The sequence below is a fragment of the Vidua macroura genome, chromosome 6 (genome assembly GCF_024509145.1).
Source record: "Vidua macroura isolate BioBank_ID:100142 chromosome 6, ASM2450914v1, whole genome shotgun sequence".
Classification (NCBI taxonomy): Eukaryota; Metazoa; Chordata; class Aves; order Passeriformes; family Viduidae; genus Vidua; species Vidua macroura.
This window is the reverse complement of record NC_071576.1, coordinates 49,252,165-49,279,124: the sequence shown is the minus strand read 5'-3', so window position 1 is coordinate 49,279,124 and position 26,960 is coordinate 49,252,165. Positions and strand designations below refer to the sequence as shown.

Genomic DNA, 26,960 nt, shown 5'->3' with positions numbered 1-26,960 from the left:
GGAACACAAACACAAGTGAAGGCAAGTGAAAATGTTACTGGAACTTATACTCTAAAAACCATGTCCAAGTTCATTTTGTCTGAGCCACAGGCTAAGAAGACTCTTACAATACCAATAATCTTCTCTTAGGAGCTTTGGTCTCACTGTGAGTAGTGAAATACCATTTGCTTTATATTAGTTACCAATTTTAAAATGCTTATTATTCTATTCAGCCAGTATTGGCATAGAAGCTTCCTAATCTTGCATTTAAACTCTTTAGAAGTAAAAGTTTTCATAGGAAAAAATATTTATTATTGGTCTTAATTCCTGTCAAATGTTCCTTTTCTGTCCTGCCAGATGTCTGTAACTCAAACCTGGATGATATTCAGTCCCATTTATATAGAGCCACTGTAAATACAGATTCCTGGGATGCAGAACTAAACTTCCTAATCCATCCTTGAGGCTTCTGACAGAACAAGATGCTCAGTGAACCCAGAATAATGCAGAATGACAGAACTATGTTTCCTTTTCACCCTGCATTCACGTGGCTTTGGGCAAGCTCAGCATCTACCCACACTTCCCTTCCTTAGTGACCAGTCTTCTCTGGCATGGCACATCCCACAAGCATTGCTCCTTCCTCCAGCAGCAGCAAGGAACAAAGGTAAATTTAACCTTCCTTGCTGGAAGTGCTGGTCTTTATAATAAGCAGAATTTTGTATTTTTCTGTCTTATTTCATGCAAATATATGCAAATTCAATGATTCAAAATGTTTTCTCCCCAGTATTTTTTGTTTCTGTTATTTTGCCAATGGACTGTCAAATAAGTGATGAGGCTTTGGGTTACCATTGCTGTCAGATCACCCCAGAAGAAGGGAATTGTCACTGCGGTGGTGTGTGACGAGGCATGCCACAGCAAGATAAGCACCTCAAAAGGAACTCAAGCACATTCTAGGAGCTGAGGACAGATACAGCCAAAAATCAGTTAAGAGTCAGAATCCCAAAAGGAAACTAAAGTCAAAGATTGTAAGGGTACCACAACTACAATAAATTTAAAAAAAAAAAAAAAAATTACTGTAAAAACAAGAATGAGAAAATAAAGGTAACACAGCTACTCACTCAAAATGAAATTAATACTTACCTGATTTTCAGTAAGGATGAATATGATAATCCATGGGGTAAAGACAGGACGTCTAAGAGAAGGAGAAAGCAGAAATGGGTAAAAGATAATAAATGAACACAACTCACAGATGGTGAGCAAAACTCACCAAGTCTATTGTTTTCCAGTTGGAGGAACCAAGCATTCTCAATTTCAGAACCCTGACATGCACAAATCCAAAAGATTTTAAGTAAATTTGCCTACTTGAAGGCGTTACCACAGGACCAGAGAACAGCAAGTTCTAAGAAGTAAGCCATGGCGGAAGCAGTTTGGGCCTGTGGTTTTGATGTCTGTGCAGTTCTTCAGAAAAACTTGCAAAGGAGAATCTAACTAAAAACATCTTAGTCAATGAATAATAGGGGGATAAAAGATAGCATGGATTTACTAAAATCCAGTTTTGTAGGATGACCCACAAAATAGTATAAAATTGAAACTTCAGGCATTCAGGAAATAAACTTTTAAAGAATTGGTATTGCCTTTTGTTGGGAGTCCGAGCAAGAAATAAGTGAATGGGAAAAGGATTTGGCTTTACTAACCAACCACAGGGTGACAGGAAACTGACAGCTGTGTGACTGAAACAGACCAGTGTGAGTCCAGTCATGGAATTTCCACTAACTTCAGGAAAACATTAGTGTTGTGTTTGAGGCATCGCCATCTGATACTCCATGCAGCAGCCCCTTTCAGGAGAAAAAACATTTAAAAACAATTTAAATTGAGAAAGTGCCGCAGAACATACATCCCAATGACCAGGGAATTGATTGTAGGATCAGGCAGGGCTCCAAAGGTTTGGCTTATATAACCTAACACAACAAATGAGTGGGAATTGGATACGTAAATTGAAAGGGGAAGTAAACAAAAATCTATTGAGTCAGATGGAAATTAGAAGCTGGTTTTCAGCCACCCGACAAGAGGCCCCATCCAGAACTATCGCCACAAACCCCTGAGGAGGAACACAGTGCTGGCCGGCACTGCCCGGCCGGGAAACAAAGGCAGGAATGCCTTGAATTCCCCACAAACCGTGCAGAGCTGGAGAGTTTGCTTTCACTCATACCGCCTAACAACAGAGAGAGTGAAATCTCCCCGGACGACATCCCTCAGACGAGCTCTGAGGGCATGCATAGTTGAGCTCCTCAGCCCCGCCCCAGCTCCCCTGCGCTCGCCTCCCTCCACCCTCCCCTCCGCTTCTGCGCTCCATCTCCTTCCGCTGTTCCTTCCCCCTCCTGCCTCTCCCTCTCTCCACCCCGACGTGTCGGCGGGCACGTCCCCACCGCCGCAGTCCGCCCGCCTCACGTCAGCCGCCCGGGCCGTATTTAAGGCGGCGGCCGCCCCTTCTCTCGCCCCGTCACAGACGCGCTTGGGTGAGGACGATCGGTAGGTGCGATCGCCGTGCCGGGCGGGGATGGGTGCGGGAGCCGGGGGTGCAGGAATAGGGGGAGTGCGAGAAGGGGGATTGCAGGCGGTGCTGATCCCGCAAACCTCCGGGGGGACGCGGTGGAGCCGGCGGCGACAAATGGACAAAGTCCGCTGCACGCCGCCTGCTCCACTGAGTCCTCCAGGCCGTGGTGGAATCGGGCACAACCCTGGGCCTGATTTCCACTCACAACCATCGTCCCCTCCCTCCATGCCCTTGAGCCTCCGTGGAATAACTTGCTTCCCGTAATCGGTGCGTGTGGCGCCAGGGAGTGTTCCTGCAAAGAGACTTGAGGATGGGCTTAGGGCTGCGTTTCAAATACAGCATTAGTGGACCACCTACCACTCCCCTAACTTGTTTTTTTGAGGGGTATGGCACTCTTAAAAGGAAAATTTTTTTAAGTGTGACAGACGTGCTTGAGTGGGTGGCTCTGATCAGCCTTAAAGCGCTTATAGTGCAAAGGGAGAACTTGGCACGTGGAGACTGTACTGCATGGCCACGCTTCAGGAGGCTTCTGCACAGGAAGACTGACGTACCTTGGTTGATTTTTCCTAAATATGGGCACTGCTTGCTTCCTGGCCCTCCCCTCAGCCCCAAAATTTGCAGTCCTTACCTGCTGCTCTGAGTGGCTTCTCATACTCTGAACGAGTCGCTGCCTGTTCAGCACTAGAGAGTCGTGTGGTGTCTGTACTTGCACCCGTCTGTGCAGTTGGTCTTGCCCTGGGCTCTTCAGGCTACTCCCAGTGCAGCACCATTTCCTGGGAAAGCGTGGTGGTGACTTCCACGAGGAGACAGGAGACGGGGATGAATGCACAATCCTTTGTCATCTTTGTACCATTTTGTCACCCCCTTGGCTGTCAGAACCCAACTAACCAGGATGCTGTGCAGCTGCAGCTAAAATGTGAGGGTGGGAGAGATGGTAGCACCAGACTCCAGCCATCTTAATTCAAAACTGCAGTTTCACTTCAAAACAAATTCATGAAGTTGATGTGGAGGCTCATGCTGTGCTAAAATAGGGCTTGCCTAAGTGTTGCACAGCTTCAGCTCTGGAAAGGCTTCAGGACACAGAATAGCAGTTTTTCAGGGTAAGAGAACAGAGATTGCTAGACTGTGCTGTGCTTAGAAGTACTAAAATGGCTTCCTGTACCTAAATGTAATATGGATGGTCATTTAGAACATTCTACTGCTGCTGCTGGAGTGCCACCAGCCATGTAAAATAATCAGTGGCTCTCAGGCTGCATTTGAGGCAAAGCTAGGGTGAGCTTTAACAGAGGACTGTCATCAGTAATTCAGTTTTGCAATAATTTTGTGGCACACAGACAGTATTGCCAGACATTTTATTCATGTGTTTTGTATCCATCTTCTTATCATCCTGGAATAAAGTCTGTCTTGCTGGATACAAATATTCTGGCATCAGTAAAAGCTCCAAAGCTTGGAGAAATGATCTGTTTCTTTCCTTTCAGCAGTGTACAATGTCTCTCAAGGATCAGCTCATCCACACTGTCCACAAACAGGAGAGCCATGCGGAAAATAAGATCAGTGTTGTTGGTGTGGGTGCAGTGGGAATGGCCTGTGCCATCAGCATCCTCATGAAGGTAAGTGTCAGGCTTGGGAGGAAGCAGCAGAAAAACCCGACACCTAAAGGACAGGCAAAAAAATAGTCGCCCTTATTCGATGAACTTCTGGTTATACAATCCTTTTTTGGGCCTGAAATGAAGCAACAGTCTTCAAGCTATTGACAAATAGCTACAATTCTTATAGATGAAGTTTGCCTCGGGATCAGACAGAATGTCCTTTATGGAATGTATCATTAAAATGTACCATTTTAAGAGCTGCATTTACCTTTGTTGGACTTGAAGACTCCCTACTAAGTAGGAATTCGCTTAACACTCTAAATATACAAAAAGATTGAGAACTGAGGATTTGTTTTGTCTTGAGCAGACAAATGGAATAATTCTTTGCAGTGTGGTCTGGAAAAATTGGTCCATGACACTCTGAATGACTTGTCTTCTGCCTTCAATTATCATACTGAAAATGCTGTGGTTAACATTAGGCTTGCTTTTCTTGGCTGTCAAATAGGTTGCATATGAATCGCTATTAAATTATTTGTTATTGTCCTGTTTAATTGTACTACTATTTCATGCAGAATGTGGTTATGAAAAGTATAAAGTGAACTCAAGGAAGTGGATATCCCAGTGACGCTGTTGAGCAAGATGGGAACAGAGAACTCCAGATCAGAAGGCTAAGAAAATGAGCTCTCTCTTTATTTCAAATTTACCACTCTATATATAGAGAACATCGAGAACACTAATTTCATTGGTTGTAGAGTAAAAACATGTCACACCATTGGTGTGCAGTAAATGATGCACAGTGGCAGAGCATATTCATAAACAATGTGAATAACAAGATAGATTAGAGAATTATTTACATTCTTTCCCAACTGTTTCCCAGGCTCTTGCCTGGTTAGAAAACCTTTCTCTTTCTCTCTTACTGAGCTGAGAATATCCACATCCCAGGGGACTAATAGGACTCTGGGAAGAAGTGAAGTGTTAGAGATGAGCAGAATTGTTTAAGTAGCTTTTAAAATAATTGTAACTTCACTGTTTGAAAACTGGGGGCTTTGCTGAAAGAGGCAGCAAACTCACCATTGCTCTTGGTCTCTTGTAGGACTTGGCTGATGAACTTGCCCTTGTTGATGTCGTTGAGGACAAGCTCAGAGGAGAGATGCTGGATCTCCAGCATGGCAGCCTCTTCCTTAAAACTCCAAAGATTGTCTCTGGCAAAGGCAAGTAGCTGGCTCTCATGTGCTCATTGTTTCTAAATGGAGGTAGCCACTTCAGGTCTAACACTGGACAGCCAAGTCTAGTCACCCTAACTGTTGGGGGGAAAGCTCATGGATATAGTATTCAGCTGACATTTTAGAAGATAACCTTCTTATGGCCAGTCCAGCTAGAGATTTTTTTCCAGGATTCACTACTCAGTACAGAAAGATGGATTTCTTAAGTACTTGTGCACCTTAGAGAACTTTATTTCATGACCAATTAACCCCTGAACTCATTACTGCTTAATTCTGATAACTTTTAGTGGCAGCCTTGAGTAGGGTAAAGGCTTAACCAGCTCATACCTTAATTACAGTTCCTACAGGTAGTAGGTTATGAGGGCAGAGCCTTCTTCCTCTTCTACACAGCACCTACCCTGAATGCTATCCCAATGCTATCCCCAGTCCCATTGGTGGCTGAGAAGCAAGGAGTATCACTGCCTGCAGCTGTGCGTTACAATATCAACATGCCTCAATATGGTTACAGTGTTGTGGCAGGAGCCACAGTCATACAATGAAATGCCATTTTCTATAGAGGCAAAGTCTAGGGTAACAATTACCAGGGAATTGCTACACCCTCAAACTTGAGAATTTGAGATCCCAGTACAGAAAGGAAGTGAGAACTGCTGTTCTGAACCATGTGTTGGAAGAGGTCATGTTTGACACAGCCTTTTGCCTGCAGATTACAGTGTGACTGCACACTCCAAGCTGGTCATTGTCACTGCTGGTGCCCGGCAGCAAGAAGGAGAGAGCCGCCTTAACTTGGTCCAGCGCAATGTGAATATCTTCAAATTCATCATTCCCAACATCGTTAAATACAGTCCTGACTGCAAGCTGCTTATTGTCTCAAACCCAGGTTTGTCTTGTGTTGCCATAAGAGGATTTGGCTTAGAGAATAGTGTTTCTTCAGTAAGGTGGCATTAGTGCACAGGCTTTTAGAAAATATTTGTGCTGGGGAAGAGAAGGCTCCAGGGCGACCTTGGAGAACCTTCCAGTATCTAAAGGGGTCTAAAAGAGAGGTGGACTTTTTACAAGGGCATGTAGTGATAGGACATGGGGTAACTGCTTTAACTGGAAGAGGTAGATGTAGGTTAGCTATAAGGAAGAAATTCTTTATTATGAAGGTGATGAGACACTGGAGCAGGTGGCCCAGGGAAGTTCTGGATGCCCCATTCCTGGAAATGGTCACGGCCAGGCTGGATAGAGCTTTGAGCAACCTGGTCTCGTGGAAAGTGTCCCTGCCCATGGCAGCGGGTTGGAGTGAAATGATCTTTAAGGTTCCTTTCAACCCAAACCATTCTATGACATCTGTATAGCAAAAAATGTCATCTTCCCTCTCCAGGCTCAGCAGTTTGGTCTTCTGAGGAATAAACTTGGGTTTTCAGACGGAGTTATCTTGAGCACAAGAGGATCACTGATAATTGCATGCATAGCATAAAGGCAGAGCCGAGAGACTGTTCAAAATAGTCATTATATTAAACAGTCCTTATGTTAGCCCACTGCAGTGCCTGGCCATGGGCACTGCTTTGTGCTCTGTCCCATGCAACCAGCATGCAGGTAAAATGCTTACAGATGAACATAAGGTACTATCCTCATTATCAGTCTGCTCATGAGTGGCACTTGTTATGCCCCTGTTCTCCTCACAGTGGATATTTTGACCTATGTGGCCTGGAAAATCAGTGGCTTCCCCAAAAACCGTGTTATTGGTAGTGGCTGCAATCTGGACTCTGCCCGTTTCCGCCACCTCATGGGAGAAAGGCTGGGCATCCACCCCCTGAGCTGCCACGGATGGATCGTTGGAGAGCACGGAGATTCCAGCGGTAAGGGTGAAATAGGGCTGGGTGTTACATAGCACTCCCTGATGCTTCGTCTGCCAGGAACACCCTGAAAAGCTACAGCAAAACATTGTTGCTGAACCTGCACACTGCAGCACCTTAAGAATGCAAGTTCTGATTTAAGTCGATTGCTGTACAGAGTAACCCTAGATGATCTATATTTGACCGGAATGACTGTGCTTGGAAAAGGTCACTACTGTAACCTAAGCTGGCTAAACATTTCTAGGCTAGACTGTTCACGTAACTCCCAAAAAAACCCAAACTGAAGCAGCAGGAGGATAAAGTTCTCTGCAAGGGCCTCTCGAAGATCTGCACCAGACCTACTGGCAGTCACTCAGCTGCCATTTCTGGCATCTCTTATTCACTGTATACAGGAATTGCAGAGGCAAGTCTGGAGGACAGGAGAAAGCACTTTTTCCTTATTTAACCTGTACTTTTGCAGGCAGCACCAGAGCAGTACTATCTGCTTCCTGACACCCACCAAAATACACTTGGAATTAATTCTTATTTTGGGAAAACTTTGCAAAATGCAGTGATTGTCATTTTAGTTCATGTTGCCCAGGTATTTCACATTAATAAAGGTGTATTCAAACTTTGTGACACCATGTATAAGTGTTGATGTGCTCCTAGGTTCTCAGCCTGCAATTTAGGTTGGCCTTAACAGTCATACTATATTTAAGATCATAGGTAAATCATAATGCTGTGCTGCAGATTAACCCAGCTAGATCTCATGTTAACTGTTAATTGGAGAAGGACTGAGTATTGTGAGATAATTAATCTATGTGCAACTCTCAGTGCCTGTCTGGAGTGGAGTGAACGTTGCTGGCGTCTCTCTGAAGGCTCTTCATCCAGACTTGGGAACTGATGGAGACAAGGAACACTGGAAGGAGGTCCATAAGCAGGTTGTGGACAGGTAAATATTGGCTTGGCTTTTTTATAAATTTCAACACAAAAACAAATCATGAAGAGCTGAAAAAATCTCTGTTCTGCAGTACCCAGATCTAGAATACCTCAGTAGCCCCAAATGTCATTATGCAAACAAAATGGAACATGAAAAAATATTTTAAGGAGTAATGTAGATTTGGCAGTTAAGTTTTCATGATTAGTAAACTTTAAGTAAGAGCTTAAACTTCTAGGCTTCCAGTATAATTGTGCGGACTAGTGTAAAGTGCAATGGGATTATTCACTGCTGAGTTCATTTTGGTCCTGTCAGAAAATCAGTCAAGCTTCTGTTGCCTCCAAATTGATCTGAAGACCTCCAAAAGCCTTTCTGACAAACTTAAAGCATTTAAGTTGATGGTCCTTTTTCTTTAATGAGTGTCTGTGTCTCTGCAGTGCTTATGAGGTGATCAAACTGAAGGGGTACACATCCTGGGCTATTGGCCTTTCTGTGGGAGACCTAGCTGAAAGTATTATGAAGAATTTGAGAAGAGTGCACCCCATCTCTACCATTGTTAAGGTGAGCAGCCCCTTCTTCCTAATTTTTGTCTTACTGAGAATTAAGTATCTCTGGAATTCTGAGAAACAGTGATTGCTTTCTAGTTTAATTTCAATTAAATTTGGTTTCCTGATAAGATATTCTATGAAATATGCAGACATACATCAATTCCAGCCTAAAAATCCTTATGTACTTTTCAGGGCTTGCACGGAATAAAAGAAGATGTCTTCCTAAGTGTTCCTTGTGTACTGGGCAGTAATGGCATCACTGATGTAGTAAAGATGATCCTAAAACCTGAGGAAGAGGACAAACTAAGGAAGAGTGCAGACACACTGTGGGCAATCCAGAAGGAACTGCAGTTTTAAACCTGCCCAAGCAGGTTTTGGGTCTTAGCAGTTTAACAGGTTTAGTGGTTTGTCTTACATTGCACTTTCCAAGTAAGTTAAATCTTTCAATGTATTATCTCAACTAGAACACACAAAAAGCTCAAATCTGAACAATGGAGTTTCCTGAGGGTAGCATTAGGAAACTAATCTAGGGTTTTCCCTGTTCACAGATACCCATGTTCTTAGCTGGAGCTAGATTACCTAGTCAGTCTTGTACAGTGAAGTGGTATGACAGAAATCCAGCATTCAAAGCAGCACTGCCTAAAAAACCCTTTGCCTTTTCCTCATCTTGTTTCATGTTGGTTCAAAGGAATAAGGAGTAAGTAACTGCTATACAATGTGAAACCAAAGACATTTCTTGAAGTTAGGGATTATCAAGCCAATTGACCAACCTTCTCTGCCAGCTGAATCGCTTAAATATTTCACTGTTGACAGGTCCAAGTGTATTTTCCTAACACTGCTTTGGAATTTTTGTGGGTATTTTTTTCTTAGAGAACCTTATTTTGTGTACTGTATCAGTCTAGTTGTAAGTTCTGTCTCCAGAGCATGTTTAAAAAAATGTTAAGGTTTCTATGTGCAGCAAGACAGTGACTGTCCAACTGTAGTACCAACTACAACACCAAATAAACCACAAACTGTTATTTCTGTCTCCTTGTTTTTCTTAATAGGGCTTTGTCTCCACATGCAGTTCTACTTCTGCCCACAATTCTATTTTTCAAATCACACTAACTCAAGCATCACCTGTGTAATCATGTTATGTGTACAGCTGTGCTGGAGGCTTCAGGTAGTTATGTATTCATGGAAGTCTCACCCAGGTTTTTAAAATAGTCTCCAACCTCTTCAGAGCCAGCAGTAACATGAAAAGCCTTTAGACAAAGGCTCAGTCTTAAGCTATGCTGGTTATGGTGCTGAGACCAAGAACCTTTTGAGTTTTCAGTTTTTGCTGGTCATAATAAATGTGATTTTTTCCAGTTTGGCACAACATCTTCCAAATCTCATAAGTAAAGTGAAAGCATGGTTAAGCTGACACTACATATCTGAAAACAAAGCATATCATACACAGTTCTGTAGAGGAAGAAAATATGCAACAAGTTTTATTCAGCATTAAGTCCACCAGCACAAAGATTACAGGAGATAGAAAGTGCATTAATAAAAGCTAGTCTTTACCAAAAAGAAAATATATTATTGATTCAAAATATCTTACACTTGGATGATGTAATAACTTACTCAGGGCATCTACTGATTAAGAGAAAGATCAAGAGAATGGCTGCTTCACAAGGAAATCTTAGCTTCCTAGCTAGTCTGGGAATTCAGTAGAGATCACTGAGTCCAGCAGTCTTCCTTGCTTTTTGCATCAATGCCCTCAGCTGGAACTGCTTGCGAGATAGGAGACGTACATGCTGCAGAAAGAAAAACAAGAGCTGGCTATCCATAAAGTTCTGATGAAAACTTAATGCTGCCATACAAATGTATTCTGTGACCCAAATGGGATGTCAGTTTTTTGGAAATACTAAATTCATTATTCTACTAAATGTCATTTTCTTGGCTTAAAATGACTGTCAGGTGGCTATCAAATACAATCACTACAGTCTGTTTGTTGGGATTTTTAATTATTAACGAATTCATTTAATAATAATAATAATTATTATTATTAATTATCAACTACACACAATTCTTATCAAAGTAATAATATGGTCTCCATAAGGTGAAATCAGACTAATGCACTTCCCATGGGGCAGAGAATGTTCTTCTAAAAACAGACAAACAGAACTAGCACAGTCTACACAAGAAGGAAACAATATGACTTTGTATCTATATTGCTTTTAAAATTGGTCTTTAAATTCTGAAATAATTTTCTAAAACTTATGCATGAATGTATAAATATTCCTGTTCCTACAGGAACCTCTTCTGTGAAGAGATCATGAACATTAGTAAGCTGACCAAAGAGTCCAATGTAAACACATTTAAAACGCACATCTTAAAAACATCCCAAGAAACCTACCTTTAAAAAGACATCTAAATCTATCACTCCGCGTCTCAGTGCTTCCCCAAGGTAGAAAATGGTGTCTTCAATTGCATTTTCCTCTGCATATAAGTTCAGGATCTGCTTGTAAAGTGGTGCTGTAGGAATTATAACTTCATCGATGTCATTATTTTCTGACTGACTTTCCATTTTCTCTAAGGCAGAACTGAGCTCTTCATCCTTCTTCTTGAGAAGTTCAATGTTCTTGTCAACTTCAGCCTAAAAACAATTAAGATATTTATCATCTTGTGATACAATTGTCTAGATGAAAGATTTTTAGACATACCAGTTCATTCTGTACTTCGTTGCTTATCTTTACTATGATTTTTACAGAAGAAAGTGCTATTAATCTGTAGATTTCAGATTCTTTTAAAAAAGTAACATCTGCTTTAGATCATGTCAATGCAATACCCATTTATAACTGTAGAGAAGGCATGCCAACACTTCAAGTATTTCCGAGTTGCCACATTAGGAAAAATAACCATTTAAACTAGCAAAAGATAGTTTAGCTAGTTTAAACTTTCCTTTTACAAAAAGGAAAGCCAAAGTAATTATTTTCTTTAGAATGCGGTATTCCACAGTTCTCTAGTCCAATTACTAACTTCTATTAATTTTTTAAACCACATCTGAACACTGAGCTGGTTTCAGAAACTGTTCATCAATCCCAAAATCTTTCTCCCAAACAGCAGTGCAAGACGCAGATGGACTAAGCAGAATATGCCTTAATGAAAAACTGCAGGAATTTCTGAGCTTACTGTGAGTAGGAGAGACTTCTGGGAAAGGAGAAGTTATACAAGGAGGCTATGACCAAAATCAGTGTTCTCTGCACTAAGACACTGAAAAGTTCTCCAGTACTGCAGTTATACATTATTATCAAGAAACTGAGATGCAAATATGAAATAATCTCACACCACTAACATCTTTCACAGGAAGAATGGGGAAAAATAACACTGTTCCTCTATTACTGAGCAATGACATATGTAAGACACTTGCAAGACACTGCATCTCGTAGTCACTGTTATTTCCAACTTGCTTCAGTCTGAGCACAAGCCCCTAGCTGCAGAAGAGGGAAAATACAATGCACTGGAAGCTTTGTTTTTTCTATCACGCTTAATGATTAATTAATCACAGGCTTCTGTTCACTATTAGGAATACTCAGGTGGAGAGCAGTGGCTCCTCTCAGCTTACCACTTCCTGATCCAGGCGAGTCACCATCTCTTCCAGTTTCTGGTGCCCTTTCTTCAGGTCCTCTTCTGTGCGTTTCAAGGCGTTGAGCTCGGCCTGTGCACGATCCATCTCCTCCTTCATCCGCCACCTCAGCTTGTCACTGACGGCTGAGATGAGAGAAGCGCGGATGGTGTCCTCGCTGATGGTGCCATCTCTGCTGGGTCCTGCACAAGGACGTTTCAGAAGCTTAAGATTAATGCTGGGCTCCACTGGCTGCAGTATACAGCCAGCTGGAATAGCAAGTGGCCAAGCTGCTCTATGTACTTCAGCAGTGTGAGACATGAAAATAAGCTGCTCTCCATAATAATTTTCAGAAGCAGCAAAGATCACAGTGAGATGTTAGGATGGACACAAGTAAATTTAAGAGTATGCATCGATTTATTCACTTCACTATTCCCATATCCACACTCTTATTTTAAAAATGAGGTGGCCATTTCCTCTGAAGTCCATAAATGTTAATAGTCCAAGACCTTTTAAAGAAGAACAAGAGTTAATGGCTGATGTATTCAACTACAATTAATGTAATAGCTGGCTCAACACAATGAATTTACCTACTAGAGGTATTAGTTCAGGGTTTGTTGTTGTGGTTTTTTTTTTTTTGGTTGGGTTTTTTTTTTTTTTTTTTTGGTTTTTTTTTTTTTTTTAATTTAAATTGGCTAGCCTGGTAAGGAACATTTTAAATTAGGAAAGACAAAGGGAGAGTTATAGTGACCACCCATGCAGCTCAAGTGGGGATATTCCCAGGAAGGGCATGCAGCCCAGGTTCTCATGGGGAACCACCCTGATACCTGCTAGAGGGACAACACAGCCAGGAACAAAAAATCCAGGAGACTCCTGGAAAGCACTGACAATAACTTTCTGATACAGATGCAGCCAATGAAGAAGGATGTGCTGCTGGACCCTGCAGAACTAACAAGGGATGCCTGGTTGGACATGTGAAGGTTGGAACAGCCTTGGCTACAGTGACTGTGACATCATGGAGTTCTGCATCCCACAAGAAGAAAGCAGGGCATTGAATAAGATCGCATCTCTGGACTTCATGAGAGCTAACTTAGGCCTCTTCACAGACCTTCTTGGAAGAATTCCATGGGAATTTAACATAGAAGGAAGAGGGGTCCAAGAGAGCAGGTGAATATTCAAGGATCACTTCCTCCAGGCTCAAGAACAGTACATCCCTATAGGTAAGTGAGCAGAAGGGGCAGCAGATCCAAAAATGCTTTGGCACATCAGCCTTTAAAGTACAATTTCAAGAATCTGTCACAAACACAGACAGATGTCTTTACATGGAAAGGCAACTACTTTGTGTCTGTCACAAGAAGTGCAATATGTCTCCAGACTAGGAAACTCAGAGTGCTCTAGCAAATATAAGTGGCTACTGGTGATATTAATCACAAACCACTTCAATTATTCTGTGGGAATAACTAGAGGGTCACAGTTTCCCAGGCTTGTGCTTCCCACCTTCTAGATCAGTGAAATTTCAACTGGATTATAACAACACAGCAGCTTTTGTGCCTAAACTTCACAACTGCTATGAATGAAACACAGAGAGATTTGAAGCTCTATAACTGCAAAGAAAATAAGCAAGAAGAATTTTTACCAGAGTATCTTTTTATCCAGAGACACAGCTATCAATACCCTGAAGCTGTTACAGCATTATGCATGTCACATTTTCCAGTGCCCTAGATTTCAAAAAACAACAAAATGAAAAAATACTCATCACTGCTCACGTGAATCTTGTATAATTGAGTACTTTTTTTTTTTACTTCTCCTATCAAATAAGACTGCATAAAATTGTATCTCTTCCCTATGTTTTTTACTCTGTTTCTGTCCACAAAACCTACACCAAGCCACATGGGTGGAAAAATAAAGCTATGCAAATGAATGACAGGAACTACAGGAAGAAGCACATCATGCTTACTAATCCATTAAAGCCTTCTAAAATACAGAAAACATAAATTTTGATCATTACTAGTGAGAGCACTTTGCATACATATAAGTTGCACCAGAATATGTGTACTTTTAAAAAAATATAAGCAAATTACCACTGAAAAATTAAGAGACTGAATTATTAAACAACTGGTGCAAAGACAGCTTTAAGAAAATATGAATGTTCCAATGCTTTATCTGATTTACAGTTCTGGCCTAAAAAATTCACCCTGTTGCCAGTCAACAAGATAATTTAATTTGGTTAACTTCTAGAGCCAGCAACAGAAGTTGTCAAATAGCACCATATATCTAAACCCAGAAATCCATCATTGCTGCTTCTTATGAAAAGGAGAAAAGAACAAGAGCACTTTCTACACTGAGAAGCAAAACTTAAACCAAGTCAGTCAAACTATCTAAGACAGAGCTTATTCACAGTACACAACTTCCTAATTAAGGCAGACAATTGTTCCCAATCAAAAAGGCCTGATTTCCCTTCAAAAAACAGCATTAGCACGATTTTAGTTACTGTTTGCTTTACATAATGAATTACACTCTAACACAAATTCAGAATCAGCCAGAACCAGTAAAACTAACACTTACTTTCTTTTCCCCTGGCATCCCTCACTCTGGGAGTTTTTATACACGGCTCACTTTAAGAGTAAAGTAGGACAGGGGAAAAAAATATAAAATAACAATACGGCTAACACAATGAAAGTTCACACAGAAATGCCACCAGGTAGGGTAGAAGTCTTTGAACATAAAAAGCATCATTTTAATACAGCTCAATCAATGTATCTTCTTACAGAGCTTGAACACATAGCATCTTCTGTCACTTCCATAATTAGCCCAGCTTGGGGAAGATTTCATGGCACATGGTCATTAAATCAACAGAACTCTGAAACCTTTAACCTTTACTAGACAGAGTCTGGTTTCAGAAGTGACCTTACAGAATCATCAAACCAGTAACTGCATCAGAAAAGTAATTAATGGCAGATGACTGAACAGAAAGAAAAAGTCTAAAGGACTATTTGAAAAACCAGTGATTGTGAAAAACTTGAACTACTTTGCATGAACTCTTTCATTCAATTCAAACTAGGTTCACTATAGGAAACATACTACCATCACCAACACAAAACTCTGAAGCTGTAACAACTGATATGCTCCTAAATAAACTATCACAATAAACCACAGCCAAACAAAAACTGTCCAGGAAAGGAAAAAGGAACATTTCAGTTCAAAGGAAAAAAACAATACTGGACTGTAAAAAACACCCAACAAAACAAACAACAAAACTACCTCACAATATTTTAAGTGTAGGGGATGATCAAAGAGATGTGTTTGCATTTCATCTGGCACAAGAGATAAGCCATGTAAACCAGATGTAGGGCTTTTACCAGGCTGCAGCAAACGAGTCAGCGTAATGTTAAATTGTCACTATGAAACCTGGCATTACATTACAACATGGAATCACAGATGATCTAACTCAGGACTGGAAGAGTCTTCCACCTTTGCCAGATACTGCACCTCTATTCATCTTCAGTGGGGATGAAAATGAGGGAAAGAAATTAAATAGAATATATTTCTATTTTAAATTAACATTCTGCTACATAAAGGCAAAACTGTTTGAGAAAGACTGCAGAAAGCCAAGTTTGCCTAGAAAGGTTATCAGCTCCCTACAGGAGAGCCAGTGGAGACCATTAATTCCCCAGGACACAAGTGCAGCCCCACAACATCAAGCACTGTTTGAGGTACTTGAGTGGGACAGCAGCTTCCTTGCACTCTGCATGGCAGGCTCACATCACTTCAGAGTGGAGGGGACCACTGAAGCAGCCAAGAACTTTCAGAAAATGCTTTCTTAATTGAAAAGGCTGAAAGAACTTGGACACAAAGGACAGGATCAGGCACAAGAAAAATACAACATACAACTTACGGCTGTTTTCAAATTCTGTAGTAACAGAACTCCTCAGATATTTTAGTAAAAGTAAAGTAGAAGCATCTCTCTTCCCTTGCCTTGTCCCCATGTATGTGAAGAAAAATCACAAAATACACACAGTTCTGGAAAGACATTCTATGACTCTAACCCAGGCCATTCCATAAATAACTGAGTTCACACATTAGATGAAGAACCTATGGATGCACTTCTAAATTATGGGGCTTAAGAGTCTATAATAAATTGCTAATGTGAACATCACAACAGAATCCACACCCTCACCATATAACTGTGCCAAAAGGACTATCAGCCAGCTGGAAAGTTACTGTATCAGCTTCCCACTTAACTAGGTGACATCTATCACTGGTTCCCAGTCTTGTACACATACACTGAAAGTGAGAGGCAAGGTGGAAAGCAAGGGCCACAGAGCAACAGACTGGGAAAAGACACAGGTCAACACCCTAAATGCTGATGCTGAAAGGGAACAAAGGAGGAAGTGACAAGTAGAGATCAATAAAAAGCAACAGGGAAGAGGCTGGAGAAGAAACTCACTAAAAATGAAGCTCATTCCGAACTGCTACTTTAGAAAGCTACTATTTTGGGAGGAAAGAAAGTATAAATAGAGTCCATTAGATGTTTAAATGATGACAAAAGTACTTTTCTAAACCATGAACAGAGCAGTGCAGACAATCAAAAGTCACTTACAGTTAAAGGGTGAGGAAAACCCCATGTAGTTACATGCACTGCTCTTCAAAATATTCACAAAGCACACACGAGGTATTGCATAAGCCCAGGAATTCACTAAATTCCTGAATTAAGCTGAATAAAATGTATTTTTTCTTCCTTTGAATAAATTTTAATTAAAAAATCAATACTTTAGAAGTTCAGAGTAAGAACAACACGTTCTTTTTTCCATTTTATTTTTTTACATATCAGTTATAGAGAGAAGCTTTACTTCAGAGAAACCCCTTCCAAGGTACTCACCAACAGTGGTGACAGGAGGCTGAGAAGGGTAGTACTGCACACTAGTGGTTGCTGGAAAGGGAACACCACCTGGGTAAGGATAGTTTGGGAAGCTGCTTTGACAAAGAAAGATATGCTAATGTTATGCAACTATTAGTAAAATATCATCCACCTAGATTATCTTTATTGCCACCATGTTAAACAGTCATTTGTATAATAAAATGTTAAATTGCAGGCCTTTTTCCTGTTCACATGAACAATTTTCACAACTGGTATTTCTGATATTATTTAAGATACCATTTTATCTGAAACCCTATCTAGTTATTGCCTGGTCAACATTTGGATAATAAATTCTCCTGAATATCTTAGTTTTTCTATATGAAATTCCACAAGTATCCAAAAGAAATTATTCTAGCTACAAACTCCCACACAACAATTTCAAATTAATAATTTTTAATATGAGAACAGTTAAGAAGATGACTGATGAACTGCTTTATGCAAACCTAAAAATGCTGTGCAAAATACGCTTGCAAGGTGAAACCTACTCCCCTAGAAATTCTCAGTCCTGCTCTGATGGATAAAGAAAGCAAAAGTATTCATTTGCTCACTGAAACAATTATGAGATGACATGCGACAGTCTACAATACCTTTCTAAAATACATTTGCTATCAACTAAAACAAGGACACAAATTAGTCAGTACTAGACTGAGAAACACCTGCATGCAGCAGAGTATTAACTATAGTAATAATTAAACAAAGCTGTCCAAAAACCCCTGCAAAATATAAAATAAGCATGTTCTGTCTCTCCTCAGGCAACTGCAAATTTACTAGTTCTTAAAACCTTCCTATTAATTAATAAAATATATGTTTTAAAAACAGTTATTCTATTACTTTTGTACAAACTTTAAGAGTGCATTAAACAAACATATTTAGGAAAAAAACCATGCTGTAAGAACTTTAAAAAATTCTAACTTTTATCCTCTTAAAACATAACACTCCCCCGCCCCGGCAATCCTCAGAGGTTTTTACATTTTAAATGTCTTTTTAAAAATAAAAATGCTCCATATTACACCAAAATCTCATATGCCCCTACCACAAAATCAGGACATAAGGATATTAATAATAAAACCAATTAATTATGATGTTAAAAATGTAAGTACACACTAGGAGGCAGTAGTCAACATCTCACTATTTACTAAGACAGACCTACAAGTCTTCTGGAAATGCTTTACTCCTAACTATAATATAGAAAAAATCCTGGTTAATATTAATAATAAGCTTTTGAAGTAACCTTGAGTTCTTCAAATTCCCTTAGAGTGCTCTGAGTCCACATTTACACTGGAGTCAAGGTTTGTATAAACCCAGCAAAGTTTTGTTCAATTTTTGAGATGATAATAAAATCTTGACTTTTAGGGGTACATTTCTTTCTATGGCATGTAAAATATAAATATATAAAAATATATGAGTGAAGAGAGGTAATAGCTTGGAGTTAGGTAATTTCAAAATCTATTTATCACACCCATATATATTTTATTTGAAGCAACTAAGCAAGCTAGACCTTCCTCCAATTTTGGCTAATGACAAGAATTCAGCCCTCACTTTTAACAAACCTTGCTAACATGAATAATTATACCACAAATGCACCATAAGAAAATACTATTCAGTGAAATTCTCTATCAGGAAAATGATGACAGTTTAAAGAGGCTAATACCTTGGGTTTGGAGTGCTTGATGTTGGATAGGGAGATATTCCACCTGGAATTCCTGGTGCATAGGAAGCTAAATAAAACAATAAATTTGTATATTTTTACATTTCAGAAGTTAAAACCCTCAATATAAAGAAGGTGTTCCTCATACATAAAAATAATCCTATTATAATACTGATTTTTTTTTCTTAATCATTACTTTAATTACTGCATGGATAAAAATAGGTATTGATTTAAAAATTCATAGCAAATAGGTATACTAAGGAAAAAAAAAAAAGAATCTGCAGCTAGGGTACTCAGAAAAAAGCCCCACAACATGGTATTAAAGATGACCTACCTGAAAAGCTGTCTCCATTTTTTATGTAATAGCTGAAGAAAGAATTTAACCTTTCTAGCCAATGATGTCTATTCACTAAATAACAAGTGCATAATTTAAGTACCTTCAGAGTAGTTGATTAGCTGTTTAATGATCCAACCATGTCCTTATTGAGTAATTTCTGCTATTTAGAAGTTGTATTTAAAAATTTGTTATCAGCACATATAAATGTCTAAATCATCTTAGCAAGTTTAAGATTTTTCTTGAGAAGATGACAAAATTATGTTTTGGGTATACTTATCCCACATTTCAAACAATTTTAGGAATAATCAAATACCTTTTTTTTACGAGAGCTATTAAGAGTGGAGCTATTTCCACTCTTCAATGCTTTTAAATGATTAAAATTTTTGTCAAAGGACTTGATTTCTTCTTAAACAATGTATCTATAACGTGGAAAAACCCAAACCCTAAATGTCTGTAAAATAAGGAAAGTCTGATTACACTAGTAAAACTAAGTAACTATTAATAATTTCAAAACCCTGAAACATTTTCACTAGAATTACTTGTAATTTTATAAAATAATTCATAGTACTTCAGCTCAATTCCATTCAAAATAGTAATTCAAAGCACTTCAGCTTTGAGTGACTACAAGAGCAATCAAATATGGTTCATTGCAGGCTTGTCCTCAAGGCACAAGTCACAGCCTCTGCTAAAACTACACTTATACTGACTCCCACTGTTCCTGGAAAATCAGGACAATCCAATCCTCTGGTGCTCTCACAAGCAGGCTAGCCACAGATAAGCTGAAAAGTCCCAAACACCTGCCTTTAGCCAATTATTCCTAATGGTCCCATTTATGTTTGCTACCCATTTTCTCACAGGTTCAGGACCTAAAACCTTGCTAAAAATGGGTTCTGCTAGAAATGGCAATGAATAGCACTTCAGCTTTTCAAATGTAACACTGTGATCAAGTAAAAGCCATATTTCAATAGAAAATGGACACAGCCTTAAAAATCTGGCAAAAATAAATAACCCCAAATACAGCTACTGTACCATTAAATTCATGTGGAACTGTTATAACATTATTAAATAAACAATTTCCAGCTAAACTGCTCCCTCTTTCTCTCTGACTTGAGGAGGTCTATGCTACTTTTTTTTTGCTTTTTCCCATCCAATATAGAGTCTCCTCCTGGAAGAATTTCTAGAATTTTCTGTTTCCCACTTCTTTTTCCTACACCTATAAGATGCCTCCAGAAGTTTAAATAAATAAATAATTTTAAAAGTCTTGAGGATTTTTGCAAGAAAATAAGAATGGGTACCAAGTCACAACACCAATTTAACAGAGAACAAAGACTAAAACAATCACAAGGCAGGGTTTTTTTAAAATATTCAGCAGCCAGCAATTTGAAAAAAAAAGGAGAAAAACAAACCACACAAACAGGAGTGTGGGCATAGGAAACACAAGCTATAGGCATGCTTGTGCTTATGGAATCAATGGTTGCAGGATACTTACAAGATGGGCTTTCATTTAAATGAAAAAAAATGAGATACAAAGCTATTTGAATAATCTCTTTTTAAGTCTATCTTGGAATGTTGACAGGACACTAGTTGTTTTGAGGGTGTTTGAGTGTGCTCTGGTTTTGTCTGGTTTTGCTGTGTGTATAATACAAACTTGATTTTTCCCCTCTAAAACGCAAAACCCCACATGAATTCTTAAGACTCACAAAACCTTTTTAGTTGGAAAAGACCTTTAAAATCATTGAGTCCAACAAGGTAAAGTGAAGTAAATTCACAGGCCAGGTGAATTCATTAGCCAGCAATATAAAAAGTAAAATGCATTATTTGGGGGCAAACTGTGCAGGGCAACAATCCCTTTGGAATGTTAAGATGATTATTTGCAGAAATCAGTAGTGATGAGCACTCACTGGTTGGTGGGCCTGTTGCCTGGTATGGGGGGTAGCTGGAGGAAGCAGTAGGCCGAGAAAACACTGGAGGCTCCTCTCCAAACACAACAATCATGACCTGGATCAGTTCCAACAAGTCTGACTGGGGCTGGGAGGGAAAGAAAATCACACGTTGCTCATTTTGCTAACAGAGTTTAACTGACTGTAGCAACAATAGGATGCCATTCCATCAGCTCTCAAAAGCATTCCTTTTATTTGTGGGTTTAAATGTTCTTAAAATATGTATCTCTCATGTGTATACATATGTGCATAATTAACTTCCTTTCTGGATTCTATTACACATACCAAACCCAGTCAGCTTGTACTCAAAACCATATAGCAAAACACACCCAGAATAAAATGGGTAATACATGGTTCCATATCAACTGCAGGACAATAAATGACTGGGTATAAATGTCCAATGATGAATTATAATAATATTTTTAAAAATTAAATCCACCACCTAACATGAAAAATATACAGATCCCCAAGTTTTTTAGACATTTCAATTTCATACATCACAGCTTTTGCTCTGATTCAGAATGTCTCAACAGAAAAAATATTCTAACCCATTATGGAGTGGCACAAACCTTCTTTAAATACAGTGAAACCAGGCCTGGTTTTAACTGTTTATAACTACTTAATATAGGCATGATTTCATTTTGCCAAAATAAGAACAAGCATCGTGAATGCAGCACTAGATTAAATACCCCAATTCAGAGTTTACTTAGCTCTATAAGCCACTTAATTATTTTTACCAACCTCTCAAACAGAAAGAATTCTGTATCAGCTGTACCTTAGATGATCCTCTTGCTTTGTGCAAGACCTGACCTGGGCAGTCTTTTTCCAATACTACTATGCAAGTACTGACCTACCACCCAGCCTTAATAAATGCATTCCTGTTAATCACTTTTTACAGAACCATGCATCTTGTATCATTTTTCTAATCTTGTCAACACAGTTTAGCTTCTTTACAAGTCCATGTTTTGGCCAAAACTTCTATGAGGCCTGCACTGCTCAATGCCTCTATTTATTGGTAAAGCAAATATATCCATATACATGAGGCTCCAGGAATGTCTGCATAAAGAAGTACAAGTGCTTGTAAAAGTCCATTTTAGTCACAAAGATGTTTTAAGTAAATTTATAATTTCCCTTCTGTAAATATTCTTATCTCACAAATCTTCACATCACTCTCTTGCCAGGGGAGAGGACACCTTGTGCTGCACTGTTTAATCAGACAAGTTAAAACTGAAAATACAATTAATTACATTAAATAACAAGAACACAGAATGCAACATCCTCAACTTTTAAGACATTCCAAAAAACAAAGAGTTGATTTTATTTTAGAAATGGTTTAAGGACTCTAATAAAGACTATGGTTTTTATTAAAAATGATACAACTCTCTCGAGGAATGCAGAATGAGCAGTTTGAGAACTTCAAGCTTCCTATACTTACATATTTCCACTCATGCAGGTAGGGAAGGTATATCTTTCCATTTGCATCAACATGCTTCCCAGTTTTTATTGTCATAGAGCTCGTGGGTTTAACAAAACAAATTGGGGGGTTGAAAGGGTAGGTGTCCAGCAGCCACAAGCAAATTGGGATATTATATGTGTTACCTAGAAAAGATATTTTGGAAGATTTTAGAAGGTATTTAAATTCTTCAATTGTCCTCCTGTATTCAGATTCATAAAACCTCCTAAACCCAGTAAACTCAACTGTACAAAGTTAGAAGCCAGAGCCAAAATCTACTAATAACATTGAATGAACAGGCAACGCTATGGCCACAAACTCAACATTTTTCAGAACAATTTACAAAATTTGGTTTAGAATCATCATTCACCACTAATACCCAGTCTCATTTGTTCTATAATGCAACATTGTAAGACTTGAATTATTGTTAGGTGCAGCAATAAATGGTGTGCAAGCCTCATCAACTGACAAACCTGAAAAAATGTGCAATGCTGAAAGAAACAAGATATTACAAAGCTGTAAATCACTGAAGAAGCAATGCTCAGCATTCAAATTTTATCCTGCAGCACAGATAGGGAAAAATTTCTTGAAAATATTTTACTTTGGACAAGGATTTCAAGAAAAGAGTGATCACTGAAGTCGTGAAGTTGAATCAGGACAAATGCAAATTTTTCATGCAATTTGGGAAAATAATGGAGATGATGATAATTATAATACATGCATACCTCTGTAAGGCACAGGAATGGTTCCACTAAGGCTCATCAACTCCCTAGATGAACCATCATTAAAAACTGAAAGAGAACAAACAATATTTTTAAAACAAATATATGGGTTATGTTAATCTCAGTTCAGGTTATTCCCCATCTATTTATTGGCTTAAGTTTTCACAAGTTACACATATATAAACTCAGCCTGAAAGGTTCAACTCTTGCACATTTATGGATTAGCAGATGACTGTCCACAGTCAGGTAACTCCTGAATAACACACTTCTGAGAACTGAATGATTAATCATTGTCAAACTACCTTCTCTACAAATAAAACTGTTTCCTCATTCAGTGACCAAGTCAAATGATGGAACCTTGCAAACTGCAAGTAATGCGAATTGCTGCGAAGATAATCTGAACTCAAACTTGATTTAAAAAAACAACTGTCATCTGAGGTTTATAAAATTATTCCTTACGCTTTCTTCAAAAAAACACATCAGCAAGAACACTGAAAATTCCTGGGTCATAGGCATTTATTACAAAATCAGTAAAGGTAATTTAACCAAACAGTAACATACTGAAGAGGAAGAAAAAGTGCTTGACTCTGACGAATATTAGTCACAAACTGCACAGGAACTCTGACCTAAATTTACTGAGTTGCTGTATTTAGTTTCCTCGTACTTTTAATCCAATACATTATTCTTGGCTGAATGAATCAGCTTCTATTGAGAAAGCTTTTATCTTTTTAATTCCTCATGAAAGTTTCTAGCCATAATTCAAATGTAGGTTACTGTGTACAATTATTGTAGTGCTGATGTTCTGCAAAGGCAGGTAGAACGTGTTGGGATGGACTTGAAAACTGTCTCATCAGCAACGTAATTGTTGGATTATGCTCTTCTCTGACTTAGAGATGGGGCAACTGCTTTTGTTGCATTTTTAGTCTCATGAGAAGGTTGAGACAATACAGATGTTATAATTTATGCCATCACAATCAGAAGGCATTTTCTAATTGCAATATACGATAAGCGTTTCTTGGCCTATCAGCTTTTGCTACACCATGCTGTAAATGTCTTAAAGCCAATCATCTAAAATTAGCCCTCGTGGGTCCTACTACAATGCATCTTTCATAGTTTTATTTCTCCAAAGTATCTAGTCTTATTTGCAAGGCCATCCTTTGAAACTTGTTTCTAGTTCCATTTCTCTCTCAACAATGTCTATTGTATTCCATGGCATTTCTAAGTCAGCAATTCTTATCTCAAAGTTTGCATACAGATGTACACTATGTGAGCCTTCTGCCAGGCTTTGAGAATTCTCTAGAAATCCATTTCCCCCTCTCTCTTGAATGGACAAAACTTTTTTGATGGCTTTGTGCATTGTTTGTCACGTACAGTGAAGTACACAACCATTCTCTACAAATCCATTTCCCACGTGTAACCAGTTTCTTGCAGCTGATGCCACTGCTACAAATAATATCAATTATCTGTAAGTGATTCTGTGCTTAGCCTCTTCCAGGCAGCTTAAAAAGCATTAGGGAACACAAATGGCTACAGCTCAAGGATATCTGGAATTGTGATCACCACCTTATGCAAACTTGCGCAGCTATTCCAGCCACAGTCCTTTCACTCCTGTTTTGTTTCTCCAGTCACTGCATGAATTTTTATTTCTGTGACAGCTGCTGGCTTGCAGCTACTCAAGTTAAAACTAATTCATCTTTTACCTGTCCATGTCCCTTCTTAGTATTTCTCAATCCAGATACACAACTTAAAAAGTAGAAGACTTAAAAATTTTTGATGATGTATTAGTAATATAAATTAGATCACAGAGGAGTCCCACAGGTAACAGTTAAAAAAAGGTGACCATAAGAAGGCTGACCTCAGCAGCTAGCTGGCTCACTGTATGCTGTGAAACCCTAGATATCACCTTCCTGTAACACACTCAAATTTAAATTAACTTAGAGACTTTAAAACAGCTAACAAACAGTGATTATCATCAATAATTTACATTACTAAACCCTCATGCCAATTTTCTGTATACTTGACTCTGTTTTCTTCATACTCTTAAGGACTACCACAATGATTTTAAATTAAGCATTTCTTCATTAATTTACAGTTCTTCCTACACAGAATTTTAAAAACGTCTTTATATGGCAGCAAAGCTGAATTTGTAAGATACCAGCAATCTCAGGACACCAACTGATGACATCAGTGAGTGATTAACTGAAAGTTAAGCTGTGAAAAATGTGACACTTTTTGGCACTTTTGATAGTTATTTTCTAAAGTAACCGTACTACATTACTGAATCTGTGTTTCTAAGGAAATGTTGATGTCAGAGACAAAAAAGAGAAGCTCAAGTTATGTTTTCTAGTGTTAATCTTCTTTCTCCCCCCACAAAAACTACCAAAGACATCTAACACATCAATAATTCACCAACAAAAATTTTCTCATGCACAGACTAACCATATGAATCCATGACAGGTTTGAGGTCCTTGTACTGAGTAATAACACTGGTTGTCTCCTGTATGGTTAGGTCTCTATACTTATACTGGAAAAACAAAAGGGAAAGAAATTACTTCAGAAGCTAAATTTTTAGTATAATTTAATTCAATTTTCTATTTTACACAATAGCAGCATTTATGAGAGTTTACATCTATACATGGACATTTCTCTCCACTCTTAGTTTGGAATAATAATTTATTTGTCCTTATTATTTAAACAACCACTGCCTATATAACTTATTGAACTTTAACGAGATGTTAAGTCTTAACAAGGGTGTAAGCATGAATTGATTTGGGAAAGAGCTATTGCATTTTTTTTCATGTTCTACCACCACCAAGTCTATCTGAGAAATATGAATGAATCTTAAAAAAAAAAAGTCATCTCCAAACAAATACAGTGATGTTTTGAACATTCCTGATAAACAGCTATCTAGGATATGAACCACACAGATCTACTTCATAGCACTTTTCAAAGCAACACCATATTTATCAATCATTGATTAGCATTTATGTGTATTTTGTCAGCTAGAAAGCTGACATATCAAGGCACAATATTACCAGCAATAATACTGGTTTTACCCCTGTCCTTTTATCAGGAGCAGGGAGTAACAGCACAGATGTCCTGTAAACCACAGATACACTACAGAATTCACCAGTCTCAGAGCCATAACCCACAAACAGCAAAGAGGCTCCTGGGCAACAGAGTTGGCTCACCACACACTGCAGCCCTTTAGCCTTGTTGTCATTTCTCCTGATAATTACTATTAAAAAGAAAAGCTCCTGGGCAACGGAGTTGGCTCACCACACACTGCAGCCCTTTAGCCTTGTTGTCATTTCTCCTGATAATTACTATTAAAAAGAAAAGCCAGCAATGTGGTCCCTTGACATTTTTTTCATTCTAATACAATTTTAACAAACTGCAATCTTCAGATGTCATAAGGAACACAGCAAGCAACCTTTCATTGAACCATGGTAGGAAGACAAAGGGCCCAGCACAATAAAATGTCCGACGTCCAAAGCACGCAAATGTTAACAACATCTGAACAAAATAATTCAGACATGATCCAAGAGCAAACTGTGGTGCCACAGCTAAAAGTCACCTTGGCCCTGACAAACACTCATGAGTTGTGAAACTTAGAAATTAATTCTTCTTCCTGTCACCTCCAGAGACTGACAAGGATGTTCCTACTGGGCATGACAACTTGGATTTACTGAGCAGAGATGAACCCAGC

General features: G+C 38.8%; 3 protein-coding genes and 1 long non-coding RNA gene across 8 annotated transcripts in view; 2 read left to right on the top strand and 2 right to left on the bottom strand.

Moving 5' to 3' along the window:
* Nucleotides 1-2,352: 2,352 nt before the first annotated feature.
* LOC128808942 (L-lactate dehydrogenase A chain) lies at nt 2,353-9,663 on the top strand. Of its 2 annotated transcripts, none has more exons than XM_053980613.1 (8): nt 2,353-2,505; nt 4,012-4,140; nt 5,213-5,330; nt 6,046-6,219; nt 7,010-7,183; nt 7,994-8,111; nt 8,534-8,657; nt 8,837-9,663. In XM_053980613.1, exons 2-8 carry the CDS (start codon nt 4,018-4,020, stop codon nt 8,999-9,001), a joined length of 996 nt encoding a protein of 331 aa, XP_053836588.1. In that variant the 5' UTR covers nt 2,353-2,505; nt 4,012-4,017; the 3' UTR covers nt 9,002-9,663. The 2 variants fall into 2 exon arrangements, with proteins under 2 accessions (XP_053836588.1, XP_053836587.1); XM_053980612.1 differs by having other exon boundaries at nt 2,354-2,505; nt 4,009-4,140.
* Nucleotides 9,664-10,085: 422 nt separating this feature from the next.
* Nucleotides 10,086-26,960, bottom strand: part of TSG101 (tumor susceptibility 101) — a 19,902-nt gene continuing 3,027 nt past the window's right edge. Inside the window, exons 2-10 of the mRNA XM_053980611.1 lie at nt 25,691-25,775; nt 23,255-23,320; nt 22,512-22,675; nt 21,038-21,164; nt 18,803-18,869; nt 17,113-17,207; nt 12,234-12,436; nt 11,025-11,264; nt 10,086-10,422 (exon numbers count right to left, since the gene is read on the bottom strand). Of these exons, the coding sequence (XP_053836586.1) occupies nt 10,333-10,422; nt 11,025-11,264; nt 12,234-12,436; nt 17,113-17,207; nt 18,803-18,869; nt 21,038-21,164; nt 22,512-22,675; nt 23,255-23,320; nt 25,691-25,775 (1,137 nt within the window). The 3' untranslated portion in view covers nt 10,086-10,332. The remainder of the gene's footprint in view (nt 10,423-11,024; nt 11,265-12,233; nt 12,437-17,112; nt 17,208-18,802; nt 18,870-21,037; nt 21,165-22,511; nt 22,676-23,254; nt 23,321-25,690; nt 25,776-26,960) is intronic.
* On the top strand, nt 13,350-20,155 carry LOC128808944 (uncharacterized). The gene is made up of 3 exons (XR_008437576.1): nt 13,350-13,453; nt 17,065-17,185; nt 19,994-20,155. It is a non-coding gene; the product is annotated as an uncharacterized LOC128808944 (long non-coding RNA).
* The window catches only part of UEVLD (UEV and lactate/malate dehyrogenase domains), a 17,755-nt gene continuing 16,489 nt past the window's right edge, over nt 25,695-26,960 (bottom strand). For all 4 annotated transcript variants that reach the window (XM_053980605.1, XM_053980607.1, XM_053980608.1 and 1 more), the window contains one exon: nt 25,695-25,775. In XM_053980605.1, the coding sequence (XP_053836580.1) occupies nt 25,757-25,775 (19 nt within the window). In that variant the 3' untranslated portion in view covers nt 25,695-25,756. The remainder of the gene's footprint in view (nt 25,776-26,960) is intronic.

Bases quoted from the DNA above. Each gene is read 5' to 3' on its own strand.
- LOC128808942 (XM_053980613.1), top strand. From the start codon at position 4,018: ATGTCTCTCAAGGATCAGCTCATCCACACTGTCCACAAACAGGAGAGC. The intron at 5,331-6,045 runs GCAAGTAGCTGG...TTTTGCCTGCAG, and splicing joins AAAGATTGTCTCTGGCAAAG to ATTACAGTGTGACTGCACAC. The intron at 7,184-7,993 runs GTAAGGGTGAAA...TGCAACTCTCAG, and splicing joins AGAGCACGGAGATTCCAGCG to TGCCTGTCTGGAGTGGAGTG.